Source organism: Sitophilus oryzae, unplaced genomic scaffold (assembly GCF_002938485.1).
Source record: "Sitophilus oryzae breed Bouriz unplaced genomic scaffold, Soryzae_2.0 scaffold_682_pilon_pilon, whole genome shotgun sequence".
Taxonomy (NCBI): Eukaryota; Metazoa; Arthropoda; class Insecta; order Coleoptera; family Curculionidae; genus Sitophilus; species Sitophilus oryzae.
The window spans coordinates 480200-505148 of NW_022147287.1; the positions used below are offsets into that span (position 1 = coordinate 480200).

Below are 24949 nucleotides of genomic sequence, written 5' to 3' on the forward strand. Positions count from 1 at the left end.
GGGGACGGACTAAAAGCCAAGTCTGACAACTAAAAGCCAAGTCTAAATTGTTGTTTAAAACGTTGCTAAACTTAATTTGCTAAAAATTACTGAGACAGCAGAGATGAGGTTTAAACTAGATTAGATAATAAAATATTAATATATCTCGAAAATCCAAATATTCTGATTATGGACTGTAACATAGCATTACATCAGAACAGATTCATATCCACTGCCTAGGTTTTTTTCGTTTGAGTCATGGCATTATCATACAAGATGCCAAATGTAGAAAAGTAGAGAGGAATATTTTCGTGATAAAAACTGTATAATAACCTAAAAAATGCTGCAGTTTTAAACAGCATCTGCATTCAGTTAAAAACACGTATACACGACGAGGCTGCTGCTGTATCAGAAAAGAGAGAATTTCTTTCTACAATGAGTAAGAAAGTATATACCCGAAAAGCTAAAAGTAATGTATTTCACTGAGGATTGGGTCAGCTGAACGAATCAGGAAGTCTTAAAGTTTCTCAAAATGGTGACTCAAAATCGTAGCCTATTCAAGATCAAATTACCGTTATCGATAATGGAAATAAAGCAGTAGAACCCTGTAAAACTGAGCCATTTTGTAGTAAAAATTCAGATGTCCGACCCAAGCCTTTGACGAAAATGTTGATCAAGACAATTTAATTTTAAAAACCTGGAGGCAAAAGGGCTTTTCGCACTAGCAAAAAACACCCTTACTTATATATTATATGTTTCTTCGTTATGGTCATTTTGTTTTGTTGGATTTGGGCCGGTTGTCTGTTTTCCCGGGCCGGTTTCCACTTCCCATCCACCCCTGGTTGCCTCCCATAGGTCTAGATTCTTTAATGCTGTTACCTATGAGAATATTTTCGCGCCTTTTAACATTTCGAAGATTAATAAAGTTATGGAATTCTTAGACAGCATCAACATAACGAAAAAACTTTAATTTCTAACTTAAAATTATTTAAAATAACCTCATATTAAATAAAGCTTATTATTGAGCGCTAAAACCCTCGCTAAAAAACCTAATAAATCAAAATCTCTCTCTCTCTCTCTCGATATAAAATGACCCACGGAATATAACTTTTGACATTTTCGCTTAAAAAATCGTATTTTAGATTTCAATCTAGAGTACCATGGCTGTGTTAAAACACTAATTTTTAATCAACGAGCCTTGGGAAAATGGATTTGATCGTCTAATATTTGAGTGTCCTGTTCTAACCGGTTAAAAGAAGCCCAAAAATGGAATTAAGGTTAGGTTATTAGCATATTTGTAAAAAGCATTTTTACAAAAAATTTGGTACCGTCATATTTATGCATAATGGCGTAAAGAAAGTAGGTCTGGAAATAACAATTTGTTAACATATGGCCATGACATCGTTCTTGATCAAAAACACATTGACCATAATTATTGTGACAGATAGGGTTTAAAATAAACTATAAAACAAAAATAATCATAAACACTTTTTAAAACATTTTTTATTTTCAAAAAACAAAACATATAAACTGTAAAAAAAAATAAAATTATAATATGAGGTTCATAAAACGACTTTTTATAACGACGACAATTTAAATCGAAATACCAAGTACGTGGTACCAAATTATTCGTAAAAAAATGCTTTTTCCAAATATGCTAATGAGCCACTCTCGTGCCATTTGTTTCATAAGTAGTAACGAGTTACAGACGACTCAAAATTGTTTAGCAAATTTTTCAGTTTTTGTTTTTTTTTGATACGTGATTACATATTTTTGCATATCTTTGAAATCAAGTATACAAACCTTTTCAAACCTCACATTTTTTTCCAAATCTAATAACGAGTTTGTGTGTGTTTCTTTTCATTTTCAGATTAACTTTATATAAATAAGATATGAAATATTAGCACATACCTATGTTTCAAACTTTAAACTCGCAGATTATATTTTAATGAAATTCTCTTTCTTTTTTCAGTTTTGTCTCTGGGAACTCGCGATCAAATAGAAATAGCCCCCGTCCTGGGCGTCCTAGTAGGCATCGTCACTGCCGTCCTACTGGTTACAGTCGTTATCCTGCTAGCCCTAAAGATACGCCGTTCCAGACGCAACGCCTGTAGGGCTCTAAGACCTCGGTTTCTGCCTGTCAAGGACAAAGTAACTTTGCCTTTGAGATCGGAATCAGAGGATTTGTTTGAGAAGGATGATAAGAATCCAGATGTGGTACCATCGAATAAAGGTAAGATTATTTCTAATATAACGAATTAAATATTATAGAAGAAAACTGTGAGAGTATTTCTCGTTTTGACAATTCGTGTATGGGTACACCTAGACACTTGTCACAAATACACCAACTTTAAGTCCTCAAAAATCAAAAGGCTTTTCTATGGTAATATAATTTCGATTTAATTCTTTGATAGATGGTTATCACGATGGTTATAGTGAAGTACCATATTTTCCAATAACTATTATGACCCTTTCCGTAGCATTGAACTAAATAAATTTTGTGCTTGTTTAATATTTTAAAACAGCAAAAAATATGACGTTAATTGAAATTCTATCAATTAAAAAAAGAAAAAAAAAAGAGATTATATTAAAGTAAAGTAAAGATTTCAGTTAACGTCTCCTTTTTGCTGCCAGGACTAATCTGGACGGGGTCTACATTGTTTAGGCGGAATCCGAACAGCGGTCCTCGGCCATATCATGGTCAATGGCCTACCGACTTGGCAAGTGTCAAATCGACTCTTACTCACGAGATATCCGATCTCATTCGGCCTCGAACCGGCGTGAATGAGCAGTGTGTGTCAATAGATTTTACACTTTTGCCTTTATTGGACAACAGCACTATACAGAGTTTCGAACCGGTCACCCGCCCATCCACTAGTATCGCCTTACGTCGCTTAACTTCGGTGTTCTAATGGGAACCGGTGTTTCGACGTAGCTAGACCGTTGCCCCTGAAATTATATTACCATAGAAAAGCGTTTTGATTTTTAGGACTTAGAAAAGGTATAGAAAATTGGAAAATATAAACCGGATTATAGTCTGTCCAGCGACAAGATCCTTGGCATTGATAGATGTGTCTGTCATTTTATTTTCAAAGTAGTTTATCTTATTTTACATAGACATAAGTTGGTACAATTGGAACGCATAGCAGAAAATTAATATATTTAGAATTTGAGTGACAAGTGATTACTTCAAAATATTGTGACAAATCTGTATAAAATTGAAAAAATCTAATCGAGTTATTTTATTAAAAAGAATTACAGTATGTGTTAATACAAAACAAGCAAGGGTGTATTTTAAAAAACACCACATACCAAAAAAAAATAAAAAAAAAGATTTATTGCTTTCAAGCCGTGTTTCAAGCTCAAGCAACTTCCTGCATTTATGTTACATTTATCAATATAATTTATGTAAAAATAAAAAAAAAATATTGCAAAGGAATAAATAAAACACAATATTTTATTAATAATAACAGTTACTGAATATTATACCTTAAAAGTTGGTTAATTAACTTTAATTTTGATTTTTGTAAACCAGTATCTTATGACATTATCTCTCTGCCATACTAAAATTTATTATTTACCTATCGTGTGCTGCTATTATAGAAATACTCTAGTTTTTGGTACCATACCCGAGATGGTATACAAACTTTATTTGTGGCTAATACAACTCTCTGGCCATAATCTCTGGCAAATTGTCTCTGGCGGTCTGTGGGCACCGAATATTAACTGTAAAATATGGTCTGGGTCAACACTTAATTTTCCCTCGAGTTTTCTTCAACTTAATTTTAAAAAACACGAACCACCCGTAATAACACAGTCCAAAATGCAAAATATTTATCATTTCTATTTGACATAATTTGACACAAAATTTTAACCTATAATTTGACAAGAGTTCACAACTTTCAAAAACGAAGTCGAATTCATACGCATCGGCGTCCATTTGTCGTTTATCATCGTTATATTCAATATAATAATATTGAAATATGGTCTGGTCATTTTGAAATAAAACCAATAAAACTGGTTAAAAGCAACAAGAGATGACGCCATGACGGATTTATACAGGGTGGTCGAACTGTATTCCGGAAACTTCGGCAGCATATTCTGCAGATAAAAATAAGTAAAAAAGTTCATAGTATAAAGTTTCAGAGATACAGGGAGTAGGAGTTTCATTTTTATTTCGATTTTTTCTAAATAATTTGTGAAGTAACGTCAATATTTGGATGAAAATCTTGAAGTTTTGACATGAGAAATTTGATTTTGATATCAATATGACTCCTACTAGTGGAGGCGCCACCTACATGTGTTTTAACTGTTTTGAAGCGTAATAGCTTTTTATCCGTACCTGTATAAAACTACCTACCTACTAAGATATTTAGAATGGAAATGGTCAATACCTGTCATTATTGACGAAACATAAACACGTTGAGTAGATAGTTATTTCACTGAAATAATAAATTTGGAAAATTTTATTTTTTTAAATTATTCATAAATTTTTCTGCAAAAAATGATGGTAAAACAGTTTCTGTTGAACTTTTGGCACAAAAACATTTCAAATTTATGATTTCAGTCTAATAACTATTTAGTCAACATGTTTAATTTATGTCAACGATGACAGTATTGATAATTTCGATTCCAAATATCTCGAAAACCATTACTCGAAGCGATTTTTACCTAGAGACCTTTTTTACGTAAAAACCGTCGTAAATTTATATTTTTTTACTCAGTAGTTTTATACAGGTACGGACGAAAAGTTATTACTCTTCAAATCAGTTAAAAAATGTAGATGGCGCCCCTCTACTAGCAGGAGGCATGTTGACATCAAAATCAAATTTCTCATGTCAAAAAAAAACTCCCAAACACCAATTTTCATCCAAATGTTGTCGTTACTTCAGAAGCTATTTGGAAAATCGAAATAAAAAATGAAACTTCTACTCTCTATCTCGAAACAAAAAGCATCTTAGGACATACATTTATACGAACTTTTTACTTATTTTTATCTGCAGAATATGCTGCCGAAGTATCCGGAATACAGTTCGGACTCCCTCGCTGTAAACCTATCCATACTTAACTTAAAAATATTAGAAACTTTTTTCAGTTAAATAAATGGATTGATATGGATATCATCTGCTTTTTTCTGTCATCGTCTGTTGAAATCTTACTTGAGAAAAAAAACAGAGTAGAAACTATTTTAGAATAAGCAAAATTTTTGATGAAGAATGCATTTTACTCAAAATATCCATAATAAAAAAGTTTTTCCTCTTGGAAAAATCACAAAAACTACAAAACAACAAATCATTAGGTACAGTCTTTCTCGCATTACTTATTTCGAATTATTTAAAGCGTCATTACCCGCGAGCACATTCATTCTTGAAAGAGACCGGATAAAAACGCTCGCAAATTATTTTCCGTGTCGTAATTCAAAATGGCCGTACGTTTTCCCTTTTCCGCTGTAGATCCGTGACCTTCTACCCTCATCCAAGTTTGCCATGCTTTCGCCAACCCTTTTTCACGATTAAGTACCACGAAATAAACGTAAATTAATTATATATTTAATTCGTCGAAAAACTCGAGCTAGAGATGGGTAAAATTAACAATTTTCAGTATCTCCAAAAAAAAATCCTATATGGGTATTTTGCCACTGCACTGTAAGAAAATATACAAAATAAAATTGTTATTTTTGTAAACACTTCTGCGTTAAACCCAAACGGAAACTACTTGTCAGAAGTTATGTTTACAGTTATACAAATTTGCCTAACAAAGAAAAAAATGCTTAACGTTTCCGAAAGTCTATCTCTTCCCGTCGTCGGAAGCAAAAAAATACAAAGAATAAAGAAAAAACTATTTAAAATACTTAAATTCAAACTATTATGAGAACACTTCAGTTTTTTAAAGCAGATACGTCCAAAGAATATACCTAGCTAGAAAAAGAATGGACTCTGCCATACTGAAAAATTATCCTACAGAAGTGGCACCATCTATTGAGTAGGGTTTGTTTTAAATGGATCGAAGCGCGGGCTTTTTAAATGAGCGTATTTATTGAATATTACTCTAATATAATTAAATTTGATTATTAAATCTTATTTTTTACACAAATTCAACAATACTAATAACAAATATCGTTGTGATGTGTAAATAATAAGATTTAACAGTATAATTTGTACAATTATTAAATAAAATTAAAGCCAAACATGTGTAAATATTATTTATTATTTAAAGTTTTTATTTATAAGTCAAATATTTAAACATCGTTTATTATAATAAAACAAGACCAAGGTAATACGCCCAAAGTTTTGTAAATGGAGTAAATATAAATAATTACTTAAATGATGGGAAAAATAAAAGACTTACATTATATTTTTAGAGCCACAAACAAAAGGAATTGTCTAATTAAAACACAAATTATAGTTTGAAAAACGTTTTGATAATCATTTGATAATATTATGATCGGTTAGGTTAGGTTAGGTTATAGTTTGAAAAACGTTTTGATAATCATTTGATAATATTATGATTGGCGCTATGACAACGACAATATTTTTTGAGAATTTGACAATAGTATAACAATGGCCGTTGAAAACTATGGAAACTACAATAAAATTCTGATTTAACACCATCTGGCAATAACTAGCAGCAACTTCTTAACCTAAAAATTAATTGCACTACCACCTAGCGCCTGAGGCTGGAACTATTTTATTTGAAATTTCCGTGGAAACGGTGGAACCGCTTTTGCTATTTCACTTTCCCACCCCTGGATACGTCTACAAGAAACCGTTGACGTTCTGTTAAAATGACATTATATGAAGTTAAACTTCAAAATTAACAATTACTACCTGATAACAGTTACTTAGTAAGGTAAAACCAAAAAGCCCCAAACTTTCTGTATGATTATTTTTAAATTTTACGTATGTTATGTTTATTTATGTTATGTTCTTTAAAATCAAAGAAGCGATTGCCATACATTACTAACATCTACAGATGCATGAGCAATACATTTATTTTTATTAGATTGTATTAAAAAAGCCTCTTTTATTTTTCTTTTAGAGGCTATCTAAATATTTATTTAGATAGCCTCTAAAAATAATACTTTTTATATTCTTTATTCTCTTTTTTTTAAATTTTTTTTATCTATTTAGCCCCATCTTTTCATATTTTGACATTTCTTGCACTACGAAACCCCATTATCAATGACTCAAATAAAAAATAGTCCGATTTAAATGAAATTTCGTATCTCGATAGATTGGATCAAGGCCAATTTGACCGTGTACGACAAGCGTCAGTGTAACAGTTAATTGTGACGCATGAAACGTCAAAAGTTGATATCGTCCGATCGCGACCAAATTTGGTATTACTAGTTATATAAAAATGAAATATGATTTTACCTCTAGTTAATTTTAATTCAAATATTATTATTTATTTCATTAAATAATTTTATTATCCCATTAAAACACGTGCTATCCAAATTATTTTACTAAATATAATCCAATCAGTTTCTTGAATAATATTTTACTAATATAATACATGTTAAGTCTACACATAAATAATATTTAATAAAGTTTAACTTTAACTTATCGTTCAAAGTCAACCCATCTCTAGTTTAAGCTGTTTTCATCGTGCGCAACTACCTCATTTCTTATATACCTAAGAAACGTGAAAAGAGTTTAATTAAATTCGGAGAAAATAATTACACGGTATGATCGTATTTCATTAAAAAAGACTTAGAGAAATAATGAAGGAAATTTCCGGAATAAAGCCATTATACCTACTAGAGAGTTCGCAAATTACAACGTTAGTAATATACCATGGAAATATTATTTATGTTGTGTATTTAAAAGTAAAAAAAGAAATATGCTTAGAATAATTTATCTAAATTGTTAACAAAAAGATGTTTCTTAAGAACAAAAGAAAGTACGATTTCGGCAGCCAAATACAATTATAAATTTTGAATTAAAATGACACAGAGCTGTCACTCACGTATGTAAAAGTTCCTCTCTGGACATATAAACTCAACTGTTTAAAAAACCCTATAACATAGTATTTAATGAATTTTCTAGCTCAAGCAAATAGCTTAAATCAAACTATAAACTAACAAACGGTTTGTTTACCTTTTGTTTGTATTTGCTGAATCAAAATAAATAAATATACCGGGTGCGTCTCAAAAGTGGCTCACCCCTACAACTTTTTCATTTTTTCAGATAAAAAAACGAGATTTAGTATGTTAATATATGACATAAATTAAGATTGATTGACCTGTTCAATTGTATTGTTTTTGGCCACTTCCTGTTTCACCGGAAATGACCACAACTTTTGATTTTTAAATGGCAGCTTCAGTATTTTTTTTTACTTTATTGGATATAAAATGACATTCTGAATAGAATGACATATTATCATATGTCAACTTTTGACATTCTTGCTTAATAAGAAATCGTATTTTAAAATTCAATCTAGTGTGCCATGACTATGTTAAAAATACTAATTTTTAATCAAGGAGCCTTTGAAAAATAGATTTGATCGTCTAATGTTTTTAATGTCTTATCCTGGCTAGTTAGAAAATGCTCAAATCGTATTTTTAATCATATCTCAATTTTTTCAAATGGAACAAGAGTGGCTCATTAGCATATTTGGAACATTAGCATTATTTTTTATTAGCATTTTTTTACGAATAATTTGATACCACACACTTGGTATTTCGTGTTACAATTTCAATTAAACAATATTCGAAAATGTCAAAAATTGTAGTCAATCAATCCTAATTTATGTCATATACTAACATACCAAATCTCGTTTTACATCAAACATCATAACATTAATACCATAACATTATGCCCAAAAATCATAACATTAAATTAAATCACTACAGATTCACATCGACGCCTTCCTAACAGAGAGATTTCTTCCGAACGGAGAGATTACCGACTTCATCTCTCAACTCCTCTTCGTTTTCTTTTCCAGATTCCGACTATCAACTGGGCTCGGCCGCACAGACTCCGGGTCTGAATAATTCAGCGCTGTCCGTTTCCGGGAATCCGGCCGATTTCGGACGCAACGTTGCCGGATCGCCGCCCGCGTCGGCGGCCACGTCACCGAGCGCGCCCCTCCAGAACGTGACACCGCTGGCGGAAGCTTACATGGCCAGAAATCGGAATTTTACGTCTCCAAATAATGTAAGTAGATTTTATTTTTACTTGAAAAGAATTGAGCTTAGTAGGACTTTAATCTATTCAACTTAATTTTAGTAAGGTTTTTGTTGAAATTATAGAGCATTCAGAATTTTTAACTTAAAACAGTTTCTATTTACTAAGTTTGGTCTTAAACTCCAGGGCCTGATGATATATATTCGGAAACGTTCCACTTAATTAATGAACAAAACTTAAAAACTATAGTACAGCTTTTCAATAACATCTATGACACCCCTCACATCCCTGAAGACTGGCTTCGTTCTACGTTTATCACGCTACCCAAGTCAAGGAACGCAACTTGGTGTAAAGTGTATCGTCTTATTAGTGTAATGAGCCACTTCCTTAAGCTCTTTCTACGGGTGCTGCATACAAGACTGTACAAAAAATGTGAGGAAATAAGTGGAGAAAGTCAATTTATATATGGAAAGAGCATTCACTGAGTCAATCTCCGATAGTCCCATTGGTTTGAAAATAAATTAATAATATCCGATATGCCAATGACACAGTGATATTGGCAGACAATGCAAATGATCTCCAAATCCTTCTAAATAAGGTTAACAATGAAAGCCAAAGACTGGGTTTAAACATAAATACTACAAAAACTAAATTTATGGCTGTTAGCAGAAACAATATTCCGAACACCAGAATTTACTTAAATGGAGAGGTCATCAAGCAGGTCACACAATTTAAATATTTGGGATGCATGGTTAACGAATCGTGGGATCCAGATCAGGAGATCAAATGCAGGATAGAACAAGCAAGATCTTTTCTGAAACTTCGAATATTTCTCACAGATAGGAACTTGAACTTCGGCCTCAGATACAGAATGGTGAAGTGGTATGTCTGGTCCGTTTTGTTATATGGTGTGGAAGCATGGACGCTGAAAGTAGCAGAATTTTTGAAATTAGATATCAAACTCTTAAGCTTGATTCAGAAGCTCGACATTAGTGAAATAAATTAGTGGTATCAATATACTTTATACTTTTTAGTTTACGGTCATTCACAATATCTAAAAAATACAGTTGAAATTAATAGAATAACCTAGCAATAGCTTGCGGTAATCTGGTTAATCCATATAGAGAAAAAGCCTAATAATTAGTTTTTATAGTGTACCGTCCCAGGAGACATAAAAATAGCTTGATGTTTTTGCAATGCATAATGTAAATGTATATGAGACGCATTTCTTTCTAAAAATAATTTTCAACTATAGACTGGTTAAGAGACTGTATTATTTTATATTTTCTCTTTGCATTTGAAATATTTATAATATATAATTCATAGTATAATCATGGTTCATAAATATTTAAATTAAATGTGCTGTCACAGGTGATAAAAAAATAATTTTATGTTTTTGGAATGCATAATGTAAATGTATAGCAAACTCGTTTGTTTATTAGGGTGTCCGTTATTTACAAACTTTAAACCATTTAAGCTGATAGTATTAAGATAGATTAAGTATAGCTGATTTATTTTAATAAACATTGTTTTTTAAAATAAATCAGCTATACTTAAATGGTTTAAACTTCATTAGACTTGAAGATTTCTTATTCCCAACCTTAACACCATCAGAATTGTATATTTTTACAGTAATAGATTAAACTTTTCAAAAATAATCGTAATTTTGTTAAAAAAGTTGAAGAAGTTAGGAATTTACGGAGTGGTTAACTTTAACCGTGAATAACTTTTGAAGGAGTAGGTTTATCGAAAAATAGTAAAAGACCTTTTTTGTAGAGCGTTCAATTCTGTACAATAATATTGTCATGGCTGCGAGAGAACAAGTTCGATAGAAAAAAAATGATTTGCAAAATGTGGCAAATTGCCATGTAATTTAAATGGGACGATTCGTCTTTGGGGCAAGGTGTATTGTGAATATTAAGGGTCTACAATAGTCTGTTATTTTTTTAGACAATAAACTAAAAATTTAGAGAGCGTCGTGAGAGAAATAATCCACTTTGTAAATAACGGACACCCTATTTACATAAATAAATTTAAACATTAAAATAGATGTTCAGTTGTTAATATTTTTCATTTCGCATATTGAAAGAGTTCTAATATATAATTAATAGTTTAATCATAAAGCAAAAAAATAAAAACATAGTGGTCTTTACACTGCATAATGTGAATGTATATGATAATAATTTCTTTATCAAAATAATCTTAAACTAAAACTAGCTAAGAAGTTGTATTTGTTTTAAGCAAACAAATAATTTTTTGTGAACTAGACCATCGATATTTTCTCTTTACCGTTTATCAAATAAGTCCAAAAGAACCGAGTTATTTTACTTTGAAAATTAAAAAAAATGATTTTTTGCTTAATTTTGAGAAACACTGGATCTCTTTTGAGAATCACTGGGTTTTCTTTCTTGTAAATGTAATCAACTATTGCCATACTATCATGCAATTATGTTTGTTAACTGAAAATTACAAACAAATCCAAAAAATCGTTCAAAATTATTCCAATTCGCCTCGAAAAAAACCTCAATGTGTGTTTCTGGGTTCGAAATATAATACCTCTAAAATTATTTGCACTTATTTAAAACTTACCGTGTAAAATAATAAAAAAAACAGAACAAATTTATCCTTCCCCCTAAAAACGTTAAATTTACGGCATATAATCAACCTAAATACAAAAATTACAAATCTCAAAACCGAGTCTGAAACAAATCTTCCGGATAAAACCTTGAGGCGTAACTCTCCCTCTCCGTTCTTAATATCGAATATAAACTCCTTTCTTCCCGACTTATTTTTCGGCACCCCTTTATTACTGCTCCCCAGCCCCCAGGGGGTTCGTTTTATAAATGATTATCGTCGGGGGGTTCGCGAAGAAGCAACTTTTCCCCGATCATCCACCTCCGGACCGTAATTTTTGAAGTAAACAGAATCCTTTTCGCACTTAATGAATTTTCGGAGAAAGTGTTACGCGATTATCTTTACAGAAAACCATAAATCTTTGAAGGTTTTGTACCTGTTTTCTTTTTTAAAACAGAATATTTTTATTTTTGTTTAATTGGTATTGTAAAATACATTTACCCGTCATTCTTATTCCTAACGTAAATAGATTCGTTTTTTTCGATTTATTATATAGATTCCTTTATTATATAGATATTGGATGGCATCCAAGTGCATTAAGCAATTCGAATGATATTTTGAGAGTAAAAGATGGCTATAAGTACTATATATTCTAATGCTAAAAAACTGTCGAGAGATTTACCAGAGACGTGCATATGCGTTATGATTGGAATATTTTTTCTTCATGAGATATGAGATATGAGATAAACGCAAAATATCAAAATAGAACTTTTAATCAGCATTAATCGGCCTACTCAATTTTGTTAGCAAAAGAAAAAATATAGTCTCTCCAACGACAAAATCCTTGACAGTGATAGATGTGTCATTTTAATTTCAAAGTAGTTTATTTTATTTTACAAAAAAATAAGTTGGTACAAATTGGAACGCATAGCAGAAAATTAATATATTTAAAATTTGAGTGACAATTGATTACTTCAAAATATTGTGAAAAAAAAACTGTATAAAACTGAAAAAATCTAATCGAGTTGTTATATTAAAAAAATTACGGTATGTGTTAATACAAAACAAAATTAACAAGGGTGTATTTTAAACAAAACACCACCCATACCAGATGTTACCTTAACACCACATACCTAGTTCTTAGTTTAATCTCAAGCAACAGTCTGAATTTATTATTACATTTATCAATATAAATTATGTACAATTAAAAAAAATAATATTGCAAAAGAATAAATAAAACAAAATATTTTATTAATAATAACACTTACTGAAGTAAGTTAGTGGGTTAAATAACTTTAATCTTGATTTTTTTAAACCAGTTATCTGTATTATCTAAAATGTATTATTTACCTATCGTGTGATGATATTTTACAGATACTCCAGTTTTTGGTACTATATACAAGATGTTATACAAACTTTATTTGTGGCTAATTTGCAACTCTCTGGCAAACTGTGTCTTTGAATATTAACTGTAAATTATGGTTTGGATAACACTTAATTTGCTCTTGAGTTACACACGTAGTAACACAGTCCAAAATGCAAAATGCAAAATATTTATCATTTCTATTTGACAAAATTTGGCACAAAGCTATAACCTTTTGCAAGAGTTTGACAAATTAACAAACTTGTTTTAAACAACAAGAGACGACATCTGCTTTTTTTCATCGTCTGTCGGAATTTTACCTGAGAAAAAAAAACAGAGTATAGTCAGTTATTTCCACTGATAACCCACATGCACATTCCTTGTGAATCTGTCAACATTTTTTAGCCTTACACTTAAGTAACACTTAAAGTAATTTTCAAACCCAAAACGTCATTTTAATCGCTACAGGTGCTTTGAAGAAAATAATAATAATTCGAAAAGAATTAAGTTTATGTTGATATAAAAAATAAATTTTATTTTTACATGAGGAATCTCCTCACGAGCGATGGAACATGTTTTTAAAATACCCTGTATAACACCAGAACACTGCTGTCAGTTTAAGGGTCGGTAGGAAATATTAATCATACATCAAAGTTGTTCGTTATTATACTGCAACGCTCCATAGGAGATCCTGCCTGGCAAACGAAACTTTCGAAGGCACGAAATTAGTTTAATATACCATAGGACTCGGGCTTGAGCTCGAGTGTTCGTTTGCCTAGGGTTCTGTAGCGGTGGAAGAAATTCTGGATTTGGTGTGATAATTGGTCCAATTAATATGAAAAGTCGGAGTAGGAAAAGAAGAACGTGAATATAAACTTCTGAATGGGGAATATAGATAATAAAATTATTTTGAAAACTATTTGATTTTTTTATGGAATTAAAAATATACATGGTGTCACATTATGTTTTGAAAAAGCTTCATAATAGATTTTTTAATGAAATTTTCACGCAAATGGTACGTAAAATTAGTTTATTTACAACCACATATTATTATGTAATACTGACATTACTGACTTTTAAAAAAATTGAAAGTGTCAAATTATCTACATTTATTCCCTCACCCATTTCCCTCACTCGGTTTTTCTTATTTCTCGCCTTATTTAATTAAGCAAAATATTCTTGTAATATCTTTATTAAATACTTATCTAACATCAACAAAAATAAACAAGAAGATTAACAATAATAATTGAAGATTTTAATACATTTATTTGTTGAAATTAATGGTCAAATTTGATGATGTGTTTCACTCATTGACATGCTGTACGTAGCCTAAAGAGTAGATGGCTTTTTCTGCCTTGCCATGTCGCTAAAATACGACATCAAAACTGTCTCCGAAGCAATATTCTTAGCATTTCTTTCGGCACACCATTTTTCGTATACTTTCAATGATATTTCATATCATCCCCTAGTTTTCTCTGGAAGTAAACTGGCTTCTGCTCTTTTTGCAGCTTCTGTAAGTTCTGGTGGAGTACCAATATTAAGGTAGTCTTCATTTTCAGAACTTTCCGACAACATTCTGGTTTTCTATGTTATATTAATTCGAATATTCATCACTTAGTTGTTTGTTTTACTGTTGAAGGTTAAGTCCGGTAACTATAGATATCGAAATACCAAAACAGAAAACGACAAATTTTCGCATATTTTTTTCAAAATAAAATACTGTCCCTATTTTTAATTAATGATGTGGTTGTAAATAAAATAGTATACAAACCTCGGAGGAAAGTTTTCATTATTATTGAGAGATTAACTAAATCTCGAGACAATAATGAAAACTTTCCTCCGAGGTTTATAATATACTATTAGTTGTTTTAGTTTTGGATGCAGAAAAATGCCTATTAAGAACTGCATTGTTTTAGCGTAGATTGAAGGAGATGCGCAACCTTATGGGCGATTTTGTGGCACAAAACCTGTCCGAGATATAACTGGCGATACCGTCGCCGTTAGTCAACCTGTCCGAGATTTAGTTTAGCTCTGCGCCGCTGCGCGCTGGTAGTCCTTTACAGCGCAGCGGATAAAGAATACTGTACCGTAGTTCTGCTTTCAATCGACAGAGTGGGTGGTTGCCGAACAGTGAAACAGATGAAACAGTGTTGCCAGAACTATGGATGAATCCGTAGATTTACGAATTTTGTGGGTAATATAATATATATGATTAAACAAAGGACGACGTAAGAGTTGGCTCGGAAATGAAAATCGCTGATATTTCATATGTAAAATATTATGGTAAATATCAATAGTTCGTCATTTCCAATCCAACTAAACGACTTTTTTCGATCATACGTAATATTCAGTACCTATAAAAGAATTTTTATTTTTGTTGTTTATTCTATGTTTAACACGAATAAATTTTCAATACATAAAAAGCGGATTTTTCAGCCAAAGATATTTTCGTCAAACGTATTACCGATATTACACATTTTAATATGGCAACACTGTCGCTTTCAACTCCGCACCGTCTTCGATATGCCTGCGCTAGCAGAATTAGAGAAAATGAGTGTTTTATGAGCTGGCCGCAGAACGAGTAGAGGCACCACCGTACAGCACTTGGGACGTAAGGGAAAATCAAATGACCCTTGCCACGAATTTGCCTATTAGGTTGCGTCTCTTCCCAATTCTTTCAGTCAACGGTTCTGGTTAGTAACTACCTGATACTGACAAACTTCATGCCGTCCGAACAGTGAAGACTTATTTGAGACTCACTCTATACCGGGTGCGTCTCAAAGGAGGCTCACCCCTATAACTTTTTTATTTTTTTAAATAAAAAAAACAGCATTTGTGATGTTAGTATATATCATAAGACGTATTCAGTTGTGTTCGGTCACTTCCTGTTTCACCGGAAATGACTACAAATTTTGATTTTTAAATGACATACTCGGTATTTTTTCACTTTATTCGATAGAAAATGACACTCTGCATAGAATGTCATATCATATTATACATACTTTTGATATTCTCGTATATGGTTTATTGGTAATTGTAACATGGCAGTTCATAATGACAATTTGACTCGAAATACCAAGTGCGTGGTACCAAATTATTCGTAAAAAATGAAAAAATTGAGATATGATCAAAAATACGATTTGGGCATCTTTTAATCGGCCAGGACAAGACACGAAAAACATTATTATTATATTTTTCCAAGGCTCCTTGATTAAAAATTAGTGTTTTTAACGTAGCCGTATATATGTCATTCTATTCAGAGTGTCATTTTCTATCGAATAAAGTAAAAAATACCGAGGATGCCATTTAAAAATCAAAAGTTGTAGTCATTTCCCATGAAACAGAAAGTGGTCTAAAAAGATTGAATACGTCAATCAATCCTAATTTATGTCATATACTAATATACCAAATCTCGTTTTTTATCTGAAAAAATAAAAAAGTTGTGGGGGGTGAGCCACTTTTAAGACGCACCCGGTATAATAATGCTATATTGAAATTAATTTTATTACGAATTTTATGATCCTCAGTTTTATTGTATTTATGATATTCGTAAACCGGGTATTTTCTGTTTAAATAAAGCAGATTTAATTGTTATAATGTGTTTTGAACAAAATAAAACGATCGTATTACCCTATTAAAAACAAGCATACACTATTATACCAGTAATTTTTAATTTTCTAGAATCTTTTAATTCCAAAAACGTTTTGCCGGACAACGTAAATGTTTGAATTACATTTCGCAAACAAATCCAATTTAAATATACAAGCTCGTTTTTTAATGAAATTACAAAAAATTAGCTTAATATTTTGAGTGGACCAAATAATGCGATATAATGCCAATGGGAAATCCGGGTTTAGTTCGTTGCGGTTGAATTTTAATGGAAATCGTACATGGAAATGTAACTCTGTGCAAATATAATTACAAATTTGAATATATTAAGCGGTAAACATCATATTACATTATCGAATGTTTATTAATTTTGCGAATTTATTAATTTTGGTAATTAAAGCCGATAAATGTAAACAGAAATTTAAATATTTTTTCAATATTCACATGATTTTTGTTTGTAAGTTTAAACTTTCTTACAGGGTGAGTTGTAAATAAGTGTACGTATTTGGTAGATCAGAGACATTTGGTATAGTCTGTCCAACGAGAAGATCCTTGACAGTGATAGATGTGTCTGTCATTTTAATTACAAAGTAGTTTATTTTATTTTACAAATAAATAAGTTGGTACAACTGGAACGCATAGCAGGAATTTAATATATGTATTTAAAATTTGACTGACAAGTAACTTACCAAATTTTATACCTCACAGGTTGATTAATTAACTTTAATCTTAATTTTTTTAAACCAGTACCTTTTGACATTATTTTTCTGCAGTACTAAAATCCATTATTTACCTATCGTGTGATGTCGATATTTTACAGCTACTCGAGTTTTTAGTATGGTCCTTCTACCATATTCGAGATGCACTTATCTACGACGAGATGGTATACGAACTTTATTGATAGTAACTTTATTGGTGTATCTGTATAAGACTTTCTGCCTGGGCAGCGAGTATTAACCATAAACTGTGCTCTGGGTTCTACAGTTAATTTTCACTCGATTTTTCCTCCACGTAGTAACACAGTCCAAAATGCAAAATGCAAAATATTTATCATTTCTATTTGACAAGATTTGGCACAAAGCTATAACCTTTGCAAGAGTTTGACAAATTAACAAACTTGTTTTTAAACAACAAGAGACGACATCTGCTTTTTCATCGTCTGTCGGAATTTTACCTGAGAAAAAAAAAAACAGAGTATAGTCAGTTATTTCCACTGATAACCCACATGCACGTTCCTTGTGAATCTGTCAACATTTTTTAGCCTTACACTTAAGTAACACTTAAAGTAATTTTCAAACCCAAAACGTCATTTGAATCGCTACAGGTGCTTTGAAGAAAATAATAATAATTCGAAAAGAATTAAGTTTATGTTGATATAAAAAATTAATTTTATTTTTACACGAGGAATTTGCCCACGAGCGATGGAACATGTTTTTAAAATACCCTGTATAACACCAGAACACTGCTGTCAGTTTAAGGGTCGGTAGGGAATATTAATCATACATCAAAGTTGTTCGTTATTATACTGCAACACTGAAAAGCTCATGAAAGGAAACGCCTTGCGTGACCATCTTCTAATGCGTGTCATATACACGTCAGCGAGTAACGGCAGTAGTAGTACACATCAAAGTTGTATTTTTTGCATACGTGGAGTTCTACCTCGAAAAGCAGCTACAATAATTTCTCTCATGTTATCGACACTAGTTTGTCGAGTTCTATAAACACTGTCTTTAACATTTCCCCATAAAATAAACCAGACTAAATAAAATCAGGAGCATTTAAGTATTCTATTAATTGATGAATGAACACTGCATTCACAAACAAACAGAATCACCTCTCCAAAAAAATTCTTTTGCGCCACTGCACTGCAAGAAAAATCTACAAAATAAATAGTTATTAACGTAATAAGGCCGATAAACAACAAATAACGGCCGGGCTGAAGTTTGTGATCCGAGGCGATAGCCGAGGATCATAAGCAGCCAAGGCCGTTATTTGTTATCGGCCGTGTTGCGTTCTAGATTTTTCGTCATACTGCAGATTTTTTAGAGCAATAAACACTACTATTTAATAACAAATTTTATTGAACAATAACACAAGTAAGGATAAAAATACATAATGTCTTATACTAAAATTCATTTTTCATGATAATGAACATGGAAATTAAAAGTGCACTTGTTGTTCTTAGAAATCTGTAATCCTTCCCAGGGATTTACAGATTTTATAGAAGAAGATGATGCTACTGAAGAATGGCAAATATTTGTATCCACTAAAGACACATTATTTTTGGAGCTATCATGAAAAAAGTTGATTTGTTATTTTCATTCTTTGGAAACTGATTTTTCTATGTAAGTTTCTGCCACTGTTGAAGACTCCCATCCTCCTAGCTCCTTTAGCGATAGTAAATCACCACCATTTTCGGCGAGCATGGTTGCTGATGATCTACGAAATGAATGCCCTGTATAACGTTCTGGATTCTCCAAGTTCAAAAAATTTTGCAATTTTCTGCGGTACGCTCCCCGATGGTATGTATACCGACGATTTGCTTAACACACTTGCCTTTCTTGTAACCAATGAAAAATTTTGGATTGTCAAAGTTACGAGGACGCAGGTTGATGTATTTTTGTATAAACCATAGGCATCAAACGGAAGGCCCGTTTTTGGAATAAGAAATTTCCTATCTTTCTTATTTTTAGTATTTCTTAATGAGACAAGAATATTTTTCTCCGAATCTTCGAAATCATCAACTGTGAGTGACCAAAGCTCGCTGCGCCTACAAGCTCCAAGAATACCAAGCACCAATACAATTTTTCGAGTAACCAGGTGTAATCATCGGCATCCAGTAGAAAATTATTTATGTCATTCTCCGACAGAACTTTGGCTTTTTTTGGTGAATAACCTTCGTTTTTGCGCCTCAGAAACATGAACAGTTTACCAAATCTATGAACAAATATAATTTAGATGAGTATGATTAAATATCGAAGAATATAATGGCTTTTTACCTTGATATGTCGATGTTTTCATATACTCTCAACGCAAGCTTCAGCATGGATATCTTTGTCCACAGTGATGTAGGAGAATACATTTCAGACATTCTTTTAGCATAAGCCAGCAATACCGCTTCATTTACGCTGTTTATACTTCTATCCTGCCGCCACTTCAAAAAATTGTCATATTCCTGCTGATATCTCTCTCTGGTTATAGTCGGAAGTATAATTTTGAGTAGCCGCAGCCGCTTCCTCCTGTATTTCCAACGGAATTTCTCGCGACATCTCGCTATGGTCTATTTTCCCAATTTTTGAAAAGTCCAACTGACAATAAATAGTCATTGTTGCAGGTGACAGACGTTACGATTACCTTAGAAACTTAACGGCCGCCGGCCGTTATGATAACGTCCGGCGGACGTTATATGCATCTTTTCCATTCTGATTTTGCTTATGTTATAATAATATAACAATATAGTATGACGAAAATAGTTATTTTTTGTAAACACTTCTGCGTTAAACCTAAACGGACGCTGCTTTTCAGAAGTTACGTTTACAGTTATAAAAATTTCCCTAACAAAGAAAAAAATGCTTAACGTTTCGGAAAGTTTATCTCTTTCCGTCGTCGGAAGCAAAAAAATACAAAGAATGAAGAAAAAAACTATTTAAAATATTTGAATTGAACTATTCGAGAACACTTTACTTTTTAAAACGGATACGTCTAAAAGAAACCGTTGACGTTCTGTTAAAATGACATTATATTAAGTTAAACCATATATAGATAAAAGAAAATAATCTACTATTAAGATAGATATGAAACTTAATAGTAAAATTTTGGGTCAAAGCGCCCCTCCGTGTTTTTAGTGGAGACTACGTTTAACCCAGCGCCTTCGCCTTTTCTGCTGTAAATGTTTTTATTTTTATATTTTTTGAATTCAAAGGATTTATTTTTAAAGTTACACTGATATATTAGTATATCAGAGTAACTTTAATAAAACATAAGAATATATATATTTTACAATTTATTTTTTTTATTTATTTTACAGAGTTTCATGTATCGTAAGTCGACTGGCTGTCTAATGAATAGACCGAGATTTATAGATTTTAAAGTGAACGAAAAAAAAATCAAACAACGAATACATACCATATATTTTCTTTTATCTAAGATACATACCTTATCGTCTTTTGGAAACACGTACATGTTTGCACTTTTGTTAGTTTCTTTGCAAGATGCAACACAACAAGAAAACACCATTTTTACAGTTAATAAATAATAAAACTATTTCTGACTATGATATTTAAAATTTAGATAGATAGAAAATTAACAAACAAACGAGTATTTGCAAACGCAGGCCCAAATTCAATAAAAATCAAAATTTTTCCTGCGAAAATCAGGCTTTTTTCACTGAAAAGGTTTTTTTTTATTTATCAGCAGTCATTGTCAAGTTGACAATATACAGGGTGTTTTCGAATTAGTCTAAAAAAATTATGGTGTGATTTCTCATGTGTTCTTAAAATAATTTTTATATAACCATTAGGTCTAAAGTACTTCCTTTCTGATCTACAGGGTGTTAAAAATTAAAAAAAATCGATTTTTGGCTTAACATAAATGGTACACCACTGCTTTTTTAAAGAAAATATATTTTTTTCTTGACTGGCCATCCTTTTCAACAAAATTGATCTTTTGAGTTTTTCTTGTTCATCAAACGGTTGTCGAGAAAAATATAAATATACTTATTAAGAGCCCGCCTTAATTCGTTTTCTAACGATTTTTTATTTTTTAGATTAATTAGGAAACACCCTGTATATGCATATCACAGGCAACCAAATAAACTAGTAACCTCTAAAAATTATTTTTCCTACCACTAGCGACATACCGCGTTTTTAGTGTGTACTAAATTATTTTATCAAAATTTCACCCTATAAGTTTCCAGGCAATGAGTTAAACTTCAAAATTAACAATTACTGAATAAGGTAAAACCAAAAAGCCTAAACTTTCTGTATGATTATTTTTAAATTTTACGTATGTTATGTTTATTTATGTTATGTTCTTTAAAATCAAAGAAGCGATTGCCATACATTTCTAAAATCTACAGATGCATGAGCCATACATTTATTTTTATTATATTGAATTAAAAAAGCCTCTTTTATTTTTCTTTTAGAGGCTATCGCTGCTTTCATTATAATTTTGGCGTTATTAAAATTTATTCTGTGCCCTGTGTCCCATGAATTCTGACAAATCTTAGATTTGTGAAAATCTCCCTTTCTTAAATAATGTTTTTTTATGTTCTTTAATTCTAACATTTAAGATGTTTCACCAATGTAAAATTTATCGCATTCACAGGGTATTTGGTATATTACATTTTTTAAATGTATTGAATGTATTAAATGTATTCAGCCATCATTAGACAATATTAATGTATGGCAACAGACTTAAACAGATCAATGAAAAAAATGCAAATAATACAACATTGTCGATCTTTTCAATCTGCTGTAAAATTTTAAAACAAAACGTAAAATTTACTTCCTATTAAAATACCGATAAAAAGTAGCATATTGTGCACGCTAACATATACACCGGTATGCCAATTTTTGTATTTAAATTTTTAATTTTTCTCTACATATTTGAATTGTAAATAATTTCTGCAAAAATATTTCGTTGTGTTTACTGCATACACTTTGTTACATTATAAACGGAATATAAGAATAAAAAAATGTAAATTCAGAATATTTTTAAAAATTCGAATAGAGAAGAGAATAAGTATCAAATTTCAGTAGATGTCATTTTGGCTGTAAAAATATTATTATTTATTTTTCAGAAATGGTAAATTTTGGATATACCTTAGTGTGTTTATTCTATAACTTCTCGTATGTTTTTAAGAAAAAAAGTTTATATTAGCTCATCTACAGGGTGGTTCGAACTGTATTCCGGAAACTTAGACAGCATGTTCTGCAGATAAAAATAAGTAAAAAACTTAACGTAAAAATGTATGTCTTAAAATGCTTAGTTTCGGAGATACAGGGTGTAAAAGTTTCATTTTTATTTCGATTTTTTCCAAATAATTTCTGAAGTAACGTCAATATTTGGATGAAAATTCGTGACTGGGAGTTTTTTGACTTGACAAATTTGATTTTGATATCAATATGACTCGTCCATACCTGTATAAAAATACTGAATACCTGTATAGAAATACTGCCGAAGTCTCCAAAAAATAGTTCGGACCACTCTGTATACAGGGTGCTACAAATTCGAGGTACGTGCATTGGTATCTCGGTAACAGTAACTAGATACGAAGATAGTTAAATTGGGGCAAAGTTGCGCTTTCGGATGTTCACAAAGATCAAAAAAGTTTTCAAAAAAAATTCAAGGATTGCTGAGTTTTTTGGAAAAACGAATTTTTTTAAATCAATTTTATTTTTTCCTGTCGTTACGTTTTAGAAAATCAAAAATCTAATTGCACATTCTCATAGCCATTTTATTAGAGCTATCTGATAGTATTTTTAGATTTTCAAATTAGCTGATACTTTGTCAGATACAGAGGCCAACTTAATTTTTTTGAATACGGACCTGAATTTTTTATTTTATGTTTTGAAAGAACTCGGTTTCCTGAATCCAATGATATGCCACACTTAATATTTTTTTTGTTTCGGACATTTGAACATTTTTTTGAAGTCCAACTCTATTTTTTCTTAAATATTCAATCTATTAATTATAATATTTAATATATTCATCGTTAGAATATTGATAAGCTTTCAAACTTAACAATTCGTAAGTCTTTAAATTATTTTTAATGTCTGAAAAATTTTATTTTCTGGTTGACGACACTCGGGAAATGTGTTAAAATTTAATTCCCCGTTGTAGTAAATAAAATATGATCCTTGTTTTTAACGGATTGGACTTATATCACGTAAAGTAATTATTTATTTAATATCATCCGGATAATAAAGCACATTAGAAAAATTACCAAAAAGAACCGCTTTGAAATCATCAAATATGAAACATATTTGAGTGAGCGCAACGCAAAACAATTCATTAATTAATAGCTTGTTTTTATAGCCACGATATTTTTTTTATTGTAATTCACCTGAAATATTTACAACAAAAACAGAGGAGAAAAACAAAACATTTTTAATAATAAAAACGAGGCCCTCGTGCTGTTGTAAAGCTTTTCATACGTTCCATCTTTTAATCCTGAAATTTATAACGCAATTACAAAATGACGAGATTTATTTTTGTTTTTGCCTGGAGCGGGAAAAAAATATTTATATTCGAGATGACGTGAGAACGTTATCAAATATTTTATTTGGTAATTTAATTTGGCGTTTCTGTATATTTTTGCATTGTATATTTTATATTGTTTTTTTTTATGTTAGGTTAAGAGCGATTTAACCTAATTGCCAATAGTTCTGAAGAACTACAAGCACAAATTAACGAACTAAATACAGCCAGCAATAATGACGGCAATAATCATTCCTCTGCATAAAGGAGGAGACAAAGATGAAGCTTCTAACTATCGCTCAATTGCACTCCTTCCAACGCTATCTAAGATCATAGAAAGGTTGGTTAAAAGAAGGCTGGTATCTTTTCTGTTTAAGTACAAAATACTTACTGAATATCAATTTGAATTTATAAGCAACAAGTCCACAAATGACGCTATGTTTTCCCTCCTTAATAAAGTTTACTCCAGCCTAAATAACCATCATTCTACAGCAACAATTTTCTGTGATTTTTCTAAGGCGTTCGATTGAGTAAATCATAAGATCCTAATTAATAAACTGGAGCACTATAGGTTCAGAGGAACATCTCTCGAATGGTTTCTGAGATCGTATCTGAGTTTCAGAAGTCGTATCTGAGCAACAGAAGTCAACTTGTGAGGATGGATACCACGTTGTCTTCTAGCAAGCCAATAGAATGTGGAGTACCACAAGGCTCAGTACTAGGCCCTATTTTGTTACTTCTTTTATTAACGACATTGCTAACATAAACATCAGTGGCAAAATATGTCTTTTTGCGGACGACACTAGCTTCATTTGGAGCAACAAGGACGTCACGGCACTTCATAGAATTATATCAAATGACTTAATCACTATTAAATCTTGGTGCGACTCGAACCTCCTGAGTCTCAACATTTCTAAAACTAAAGCTTTGTCGTATAAAAACTCGCTGCAGCCTTTTGTACTTAACAACACCTCCATTGACGTCGTAAAGTCTGTAAAATTCTTAGGGCTTGTTGTAGACAATTCTCTGAAGTGGGACATACATATCGAAGCTTTGTCGAAAAAATTGAGCTCTGCCTGTTTTGCTTTAAGATCTG

The 24949-nt window shown here is 31.3% G+C and overlaps 1 protein-coding gene across 1 annotated transcript in view; it reads left to right on the forward strand.

Annotated features, from left to right (window-relative positions):
• LOC115888037 (nephrin-like) overlaps positions 1–24949 on the forward strand; it is a 409016-nt gene that overhangs the window by 362481 nt on the left and 21586 nt on the right. The window contains 2 exon segments of the mRNA XM_030907605.1: positions 1952–2212; positions 8926–9124. Coding sequence (XP_030763465.1) covers positions 1952–2212; positions 8926–9124 — 460 coding nt within the window.